This window comes from Buceros rhinoceros, unplaced genomic scaffold (assembly GCF_000710305.1).
Source record: "Buceros rhinoceros silvestris isolate BGI_N320 unplaced genomic scaffold, ASM71030v1 scaffold8414, whole genome shotgun sequence".
In the NCBI taxonomy this organism is placed as follows: Eukaryota; Metazoa; Chordata; class Aves; order Bucerotiformes; family Bucerotidae; genus Buceros; species Buceros rhinoceros.
In genome coordinates this window covers 14,254-23,335 of record NW_010409983.1, presented here as the reverse complement: position 1 = coordinate 23,335, position 9,082 = coordinate 14,254, and the positions used below count along the sequence as shown (strand labels likewise).

The window sequence follows — 9,082 nt, the reverse complement described above, 5'->3', positions numbered from 1 at the left end:
CAGAACAGCTCAATGCATTTGACATCTCTACACCAGGACAACTCAACAGGAGGATAAATCCAGCCCCAGTATTGTCTATATTTGTAAATATATAATTTTATTATTATTTTCATCAAAGCAGTTTTAGGGTTTTTTGCCAATCCTTACTCCCTTTCTCTTCCCCTTTGGGGAGGTAGAGAGTTAACAAAGAGCACCTGTCATCCATCTGGTGGCTGGCCCAGCCCTAACCCTTGACACAGACACACCAACGAGGCACCAGCAAAACAAACATTTTGTGAACTCTGCATGAGCTCCGTGAGAGGAGCAGCACCATGTATGCAGACACTGCTCCTCTCTTCTTTTCTAGCTACATAATGTTTGACTGAAATGAGACATTATGCTAAAGCACTTAAAGACCTCAAAAGCATCTGCAAATTGCTCTACACTGAAACATTTCTGAAAGGGAACCCTCAGGACATACTTTCATGCTTTAAAATATACTTTTCTTAGAATCTGTAAGAGCACCTTATATATGCATCATGAGTTTGAAATGGTGAAATCTAAGTGCTATAATCATCGCTGATTTTACAGCGCTACTTTTATTTCTAGTGGATCCTACCACATCCAAATAAAGGCAATTTTAGGTTTTTATTGAAATTCTTCAAAGGTCCTTTAGCTGCTAAGACCCAGTAATTTCTAACAAGTTCAGCATTGCTCACAACGTGTATTTTTAAGTTGCTAGTAAAGCAAAGTGATTTTCTATGTGACAGAATAATAGAAAAACAATATAAAAGCATTTAAAAGGAAAGGACACCTTTGCAATATAATTACCTGCATGACATCAGTAGCACCAACGACATTACCTCCTGGCAAGTTTGCGTCTTCCTCCTCACTGTGTACATCTTCTGGAGTCTTACAAAGACAGATCGAAATTGGAAAGTATTTCATTTTGGGGGCAAAAAAATGCATCAGCAGAAAAACTTCATGACAAGAATGCAACTAAATCACCACTCACTGTCAATAGCCTGAATCCAGGAAAAGTGCTTTACCCACCTTAAAAGTTAGGAGGAATTTCTTTGCATAGCACCAAGAGAGATGATCAGAACTTGTCCTTGGATGCTGACAACTAAAACCTGCGGTCAAATCTAATCGAGTACCTCAACATCAGCAGTTCTAGGGCAATATCTGTAACTCTTACTAAAAAATCCAGTAAGACAAAATATCGTACCACACAGGACAAAAGAGAGTCTAGAAGTATCTCAAGCAACTTACTTACTTGTGATTTCCATTAATAATATCATTTTTAAATAAGAATCACTGTTTTAGTCCACGTTCTCTGACTTACTCAGTGAACACCTTGACCACCAAAGTCCTCACGTCAGACTAGCAGCTAACAGGCAAAACAGGAGGTACAATAACTGTACAAATCCGACCACTGCATCACCCTGCCTGCACACTGTCCAGTCTGTGCAATGCACATGACAGACTTGGGTCTACTGGAAGAAACTACCTGGTATCCTGCAAACAGGTGCCCTAGTTTACAACCTTACATTCAGCAGTTAACCCTTCAGTTGCAGAAACCCCTTCACTACCGCTTAGATTGGATTAAACCCTCCAGAAAAGTTACATGGAAGGAGAGTAGGGTAGCCTGGTCAGCTCTGAACACAACAGGCTTCCAGTGAACAGGCTACGCAAACATGTCACTAACTACTCAAATACAGCCAAGGAGCAGATGGAGGAATGGAGAACACCCTCAGACTTCATGCCAGAGCTCCGAGGGCAGTATAAATAAGACAGAAATGGGCCAATAAGGGATTACAACTCTCCACAGGACAGAGAAACACTCTTTTTCTTAAAGTCTTGCTATGGTGATTATTTAATCTTCAAAATAAGGGGAATTCTTCAAAACAGTAACTCCATTTTCCCTGAAACGGTCTAATTTCTCTAACTAAACCAGGGTAACGAGATAACTTTGTAGTAATTTAACACATCCTCTTTTTTAACCGATTTGAATTCACAGACATTTAGACAATCGATACCTGTATTACAGCATCGCCAGGAGGAAGCGCGGGCTCAGAGCCTGGAAGAACATGGTTTACACTCACACTGTCACTTGAAACACTGTCGATATCTATATTTGGTAACACCTAGGACAGAAAAAACCACCATTGTGTGAAGAATGTATTCACTTGGCTACTGTCATTGAACTTTTTAGATTCTCTCTTCCACTTGCTACTGAGCCACTCAACTTCAGCGACCTCCTTTGCTCAGACCTGTATCTGATACCTAACTTGGTTCTGAAAAAGAAAACGTACCAAAACTAACCCCAGAAATATTCACCTCTTGCAGTACCTGATTCCTCCTGTTCTCTAACTCCCTGATACTTCATCTTGCACGTGACAGTGACTATACCTAAAACTATTTGTTCAGGAGATGCGTGTTTGACTTGCTATTCTTTTACACTGTGTTGGCCTGCGGGCCACTGAGTAAGCTGGTTATTGGCTTCACGTTGTCATACATCTGGTATAGGAAAATAAAGGGTTAATTGTATTACAATCATCATGGCTTGGCTTCGTGGACGAAGATTTGGTGTATTACAATATAATTTGTAATAAAGACACGTCCACTACAGCATCAAAACGTGTTGTGCTTTAAGAACAAAGATTTAAATCTTTAATTCTTTGGTGGGGGAAGGCATAAGGCAGGGGAAAAAACCACCTTAAACATTGAAGAACTGGGTGAAATAACAGCAAAATGCATGTGGGTGGAGTAGAGTGATAGGGCAAGGGAACAAACCACATGCTACTCTACCTGTACTTTGAGTCCCATGAATCATTTGTATTTGAAAGGTCTGTGTAGGAGTCTGTATATTCTCAACAATTTGAATCCAAATTAATGAATGTGTAAGAAACATTCAACTTCCTTGACAACAGACTAGTGAAAAAAAAATTAAAAAACACCCAAAGCAACCCACTAGGTAAGGACTGCAATGGCTGATTCATCAGGAGTGAAATCCTTGGGTTGGCTATCATGCTTGAAACAGAAATCTTAAAGGCCAAAGCAGTCATCCAACAAAATTGACATTTATATTAATCATTTTTTTATTCCAAGCTTGTTCTGGATCAAAAATCTCATTTAAAACCAAAAAAAGACATAGAACTACTTTACAAACACGCTGCAGAGGTGACTTACAGAAGAAATACTTTTCTATTTTGGTCAAATAAAAACAGTAATTGTTAAAATCTGAATAAAAATACTAGCATAGCACAACAACTTGGCCACACCACTCTGCATGTTTCTAATGCTTACTGAACACCTCCTACTGATGTCCAAGGGAGTTACTGATGGATGAGACTGTCTTTAGCAAGCAGTTATTAAAATAACCAACGTACCTGCACAGACAGTTGAGGCGGACCCTTTTTCTCTGATCTCATCTCTATTACAGCCACGTTTGGTTTCTGGATCTCAGCTGCTGGTTTTGGTGGCACAGAGGTTGTAGCCGTGGCAGGGTGCGGTTTCTCCACAACTACTCTAGCAGGCTGCGGTGCGGTGTTGTAGATTCGGGGTGGACCTAAGGCAGTTTAAAAATAGTTAAAGATACAGATAAATCTCCAAAGTCAGTAAATTAACAAATTAATTACCACTAAATTCTGTGGTGTTTCACAGGAGACAGAGACCTCGTGCGCAATTACAGATCAATTAAAAAGTCCCCTATTAACGCTAGCTGAAGTATAGAGCAGCACAGGGTAATTTTAAAGCTTTCCCAGCAGAAACTGTAAATTCAGCACCTTCATTTTTTTAAATTACTCACTTTTCTTGACTTCGGTGACACCTACTGCTGAAAACAAGAATAACTACACTGTGTTTGCTGTTCAAAAACTACACACCACGCTTCCCCCACCTCACATTTTCTTAATCATGTTAAAAATACTATTACACTTTCTAGAGCAATCCACACATTTTTGAGACATCCTTTTGAAAAAATAATGATCTTCTTTAAATGCCAATATAATACTAATCCTTCCTGAAACAAGGGCTATATAAAGGTTCTGTTGAAGGTCCAAAGATACAGAGGCCATGACAACTAATTTAGGGTGTTGGGCACAACCCTACTGAAATCACTAGGCTGAAGTTATCACAAGTGTTGAATCCAAGGGCCAATGATCCAGATCCTGCTTACGTAGATACCGAACTTCAAGCCAGAACAAGAACCCCAGAAAGGTAAAGTGTACCAAAGAAGGTACGTACAGATAAGCAAATAATCACCCTGTCAGGGTGTCGCCAGAAATCCAGCACCAAGAATGAGAAGAACCAGAACACTTTAAACTGGCGCCTCACGCAGGTTTCTCAGCAGCTGCAAATCTCACGGGCCAGGGCAAATCACTGACTGCAGAAGATGTAAGTTGTTATTTCCATGAAGTAGCAGTAATTAACCTTCACGCATCCTTTTACAAGTTGTGCGCTCCTACCTAGTAGAATAGCCGTAGGAAACGGGTGACCTTCCGGCAGACCGCAGACAGCAGGCACATCTCGACTTGGACTAAAAAAATAATGGTTTTCTTGGGCACGTGTGTATAAAGAATGCTGTTTTCGAGGGCTGGTTACCACCTCCTGCGTGTGAGAAGTCTGCGTTCTCGCCAACTTTGCCGTTGTACCTGAAACACGAGCAGATAAACCACGTCATCGACACATGTACAAACCCAGTAACATCACACACCCTTCTAAATTAAACCTTCTACTGAAAAAATAAGAAATTTTTGCTGTAGGATGGAGGGAATGAGGGAGGGAGACAGGAAAGACAGAACCTAAAAGTGCTAAGTTAACAGACTTAATCCACAAGACTGACAAGTACTCAAGGGAACAGGTCTAACTTACCAATCCCCGCTTTAAATCTCACTGCTGCTGGAAAATAAAGCCATACCTAATATCCGTAATTCTTGACTTGCAGCATGGAGGAAGCACTGATTTCTTTGTCCAGTTTTGAAAATTTACTGTTAAATGGGCACCCAGAAGTAATTTGTATGTAGCAGTGCCGAAGCACACGGCAGAGGAGAACATCTGTGGCAGTCTTGCATTTCTCACTACGCAAGGTCTTACTCAACCTCCATCCTTTGCAAACAATGGATCGCAGGGTCACAGAACCGTTTTGGTTGGAAGAGACCTTTAGGCTCATCGAGTCCAACCGTTCCCCCAGCACTGCCAGGTCCCCCAGCACTAAACCATGTCCCTCAGCACCACATCGACGCGTCTTTTGAACCTCTCCAGGGATGGGGACTCCACCACTGCCCTGGGCAGCCTGGGCCAGGGCTTGGCAATCCTTTCAGTGAAGAAATATTTGCTAATGCCCAACTTCAACCTCCCCTGGCACAACTTGAGGCCATTTCCTCTCATCCTGTTGCTTACTTGGGAGAACAGACTGACTCCCCACCTTGCTACAACCTTCTTTTCAGGGAGCTGTACAGAATGACAAGGTTTCCCCTGAGCCTTCTCTTCTCCAGGGCAGGCATCCCCAGCTCCCTCAGCTGCTCCTCAGTGCACTTGTGCTCCAGACCCGTCACCAGCTTCGTTGTCCTTCTCTGGACACACTCCAGCACCTCAATGTCCTTCTGGCAGTGAGGGGCCCAAAACTGGACACACTGTTTGAGGTGCAGCCTCACCAGTGCCACGAACAGGATATTAAGGAAATTACTAACTTTAATTTAAATGCATAAAACCTGCCTGAAACATCCCCAAAAAGAAGTCAATGATCATGCACAAAGCAGAAGTCTTCTACTGCGATTTTGTAAGCGTAAGGAAAGTAAACCTGGAAAGAATCACGTTGTTAACCAACTATCTTCCTTACAGCTGAAAAATACCATCTTACTCCTCTGTTGTTTCTAATCATCATCCGTCCTGTATTATAAATGGCCAGTTAACACATAACAATTGTTTTGTATCTCTGATCACATTTAATAGCTTCCCAATAAGCTGAAGAATAAAAGTCAATGACTATAAAATTTAGGGATAATCAAGAGTGATAATGAGATTTTCAAGAAACGCGGACAAGCGAGTAAGAAGAGGTATTTTTGTACACACGAATTATAGGCTACAGCCTAGAAAGAAGAATGGCAAATCATAACTCTTCACTGAGAAAACAGAGGTTAGAAGGGAGCATCTTTGAAAAAGGCTTTAAGGTCATGTTAGATAAGCAACATGATGGGAAATCACATGGTCAATGGGATAAATACAATCCAAGTCATCTCAAAGGATGTCAGTAGGTGAAGGCTTCCACATACGACAACACTACACTCAGTACCGACTCCGTACCTCTGTAAATATTAAAATAGATTGCACATTAAAAGGCCTTTTTCATTTTTAAAGGAAAATCACCTCGAAACTGAAGTAGCAGTAAACTGAAGCCAAAAACTATAAATCACACTCTATATGTGAAGTGTCCCATTTACTTTTGAACCATAAGGTATGTGGCCACGGGAAGAAGTAATTAAGGGCAGAATTTCTGATGTCTTTAAATGACAAGCACGTGCCTTTCTGCAAAGCACAGGTTAGCCAGGGAAATTGTTTAGTCAAAGACAAATTACTGGACTCAGCAACATAAACAGATACAGTTCAGTGGCTTGTGATTTAGAAGAGGTCATACAACACGATCTAACGCCCCCCCACCCCCGGCCTTGAACTTCGGAGTAAAAGCAGAAATTGGCAACATATCTGTAATACTGCCAGCTTGTAAAAACAGGGTTCTCACAGTGAGAATGATTAAGTACCGTATACACACCACACCTCCTTTTAATTACTTTCAACTTTTCATTTCCCCCTGGAAAGTTTATTTGTACTGTGCAGAAAATAGACATTTAACTAAACTTAGATTGAAAAGCCTTGTGTTTTACATATATTTATCAGTTCAAATTATGCGAGAAAACAACTCCACCTTTTTTTTAGGAATGCCCTCTTACTCATAAAAGTGTCAGTTGGATTTTTTTTTCTTAACTTCCCGTAAGAACCCGAGCATTAGTCACTACAGTTTATTTGCAAAGAAAATGGTTGGGAGTTATAAAATGACTGAGAAGAGACTCTCCAGATGGCCATTTCAGTCTTAAATAAACATCCTTATTCTAACACTAATTTAAAACAAGCTCAGAGGACTGGTCTAACAAAATAAGAGCCATTTAATACGTCTGGATTTTCCAGCCAATCAAACCCAAGGCCAACGACTTACAATAACTTTTAAGCCTTTATCACCTGGTACATCAAGGCCAGGAAGCGAATCTGTGGGTGCAGATCCATGAAGGAAAGCACTAACCATGTCTAATGCGAGCAGGATTTCTTCCTTTCTCTTGTTAAGAACCTGGTGCTTTAAAGTGCTCACTTGATGTTCCATTTTATTTACACTCCTACCAGAGAGGAGTACAGACCTGTTTCTAATTTTATTATTTCTACTTCCCTGCCATAACAGCATCTTTCACAAGAGCAGCCCTCAAAAGCATCTACCCCTTTTGTCTTCATGAGGCCCATGTGAAATACAGAAGTATTTATTACTTTTCCATTTTATGGGCGAGATGCAGGAAAGCACAAAAATTAAGCACGTGTCTTAGTAGAACAGTCCAAGACAAGTAATGCCAGTATCAAACATAGGCTGACCTCAGACTAAACCCATTAAATCAGGAAACTTGGAGAAAAATGGGAGTGCTATTTTTTAAGCAACACGCAAAAATTTCCATATTCTTCCTTTCTTCCCTTAGATAAGAATACCAGGGGGTGTCTTATTTTATTTACTGTCAAGACAGAGACAAACACACGACCTTCTGTAACCACAGTCTGACGTGAAAAATAGAGATAGGACTTTTATGGTGGCTGTATTATGGCAAACACACGTGTTGCTGTGCTGCTGTAGTATGACTTAACGACTTGGAAGAGAATCACGCTGGGTAAAGGCTATCCAGAGTTCACTCTGTTTTCCAGCAAGCAGCTTTGAAACCGTTACTTGTCACACGCAGGAGTTCTGGAAGATTGAATGCAGCGCGGATCCAGGACACGGTTTTCTCTTTCATTTCTACCCACCTCTGATAGAAAACAAGCTGGAGCACAGCAAAGGCTTATTAGAGCTGCAAGAAACCTGCACCTCCACATCTCACTGACACTCCTGAACTAAACACGCTACCAGGAGAAAACTGGTAGCTTTAAATGATCAGATGACGTGATCTACTTATTATAATTAGATGGGGAAGGGGGGCACTTCTGCTTCTTTATGAGGTATCATTTCTGGAATGATGAAATCAGCCTCCCCCAGAAAGGTTGTGGCCTTCTATAATGGTCAAGAGCCCGATAAATATAGAAGAAAAATGTCGTTTAGGACTCGGCAGAGGCAGAATTGCTGATTAAGTATTTTTAAAGAGGTCTCTGTTCTCAGTCTGAATGCTAGCAGTCATGTATCATTGTTATTGCTACCCCAACTGCTTACCAGCACACATTTTATTCAAAAAAGTCAGTACAGAATAAACTAAATTACAGGTCTGCAGCACAGCCAGTAGTCAAGGGTGATATATCATGCTGGTCCTTCAAAGGAGTATACCAGCATTTTCACACACAAAAAAAGAAGTGTTTCAAGAGAGGTCAAATAAAACACAGAAGCAACAAGACCAGCAGTTTTCAGATACCGAGTTCTCACCTTTTAAAAAATAAAGTAAGTTCTGAATAGTCTTCTAGACTTTTTCCAGGACTATAACTCACATTTTCCAGGAGGATTATGAGAATTGCAAGTGCTTTCTCCCAATAACACTTCTTCTTCACGGACCACAGAGTTCAGAGCACAGGTGAGAGAAGTGCCAGGAAATGGCATAAAGACTACACTCAGCTTTAACAACAGATTCTTGTCCTATTTGGAGGATGTGCCACTGTGGATGCACATCATAATGTCACAAAAACCACCCCAAAGACCAGCTCTGCTTGTCTTCCAAGACATGTAGATATTTTATACCATGTTCTTTAATGGCCTAAAACCAGGGTCTCATCAAGTGTCTGCCTCATACATAATATTGTGAACAGCTGTAAGAAGAACTCGGACACCGTTTTTTAAACATCACAGTTAAGATTGCGTCGAGAGCTCTTT

General features: G+C 40.9%; 1 protein-coding gene across 1 annotated transcript in view; it reads right to left on the bottom strand.

Annotated features, from left to right (window-relative positions):
- Nucleotides 1-810: 810 nt before the first annotated feature.
- Nucleotides 811-9,082, bottom strand: part of LOC104492828 (TALPID3 protein-like) — a gene marked incomplete at its 3' end in the record, with an annotated part of 22,458 nt that continues 14,186 nt past the window's right edge. Inside the window, exons 14-17 of the mRNA XM_010135428.1 lie at nt 4,449-4,634; nt 3,372-3,550; nt 2,019-2,126; nt 811-891 (exon numbers count right to left, since the gene is read on the bottom strand). Coding sequence (XP_010133730.1) covers nt 811-891; nt 2,019-2,126; nt 3,372-3,550; nt 4,449-4,634 — 554 coding nt within the window. The remainder of the gene's footprint in view (nt 892-2,018; nt 2,127-3,371; nt 3,551-4,448; nt 4,635-9,082) is intronic.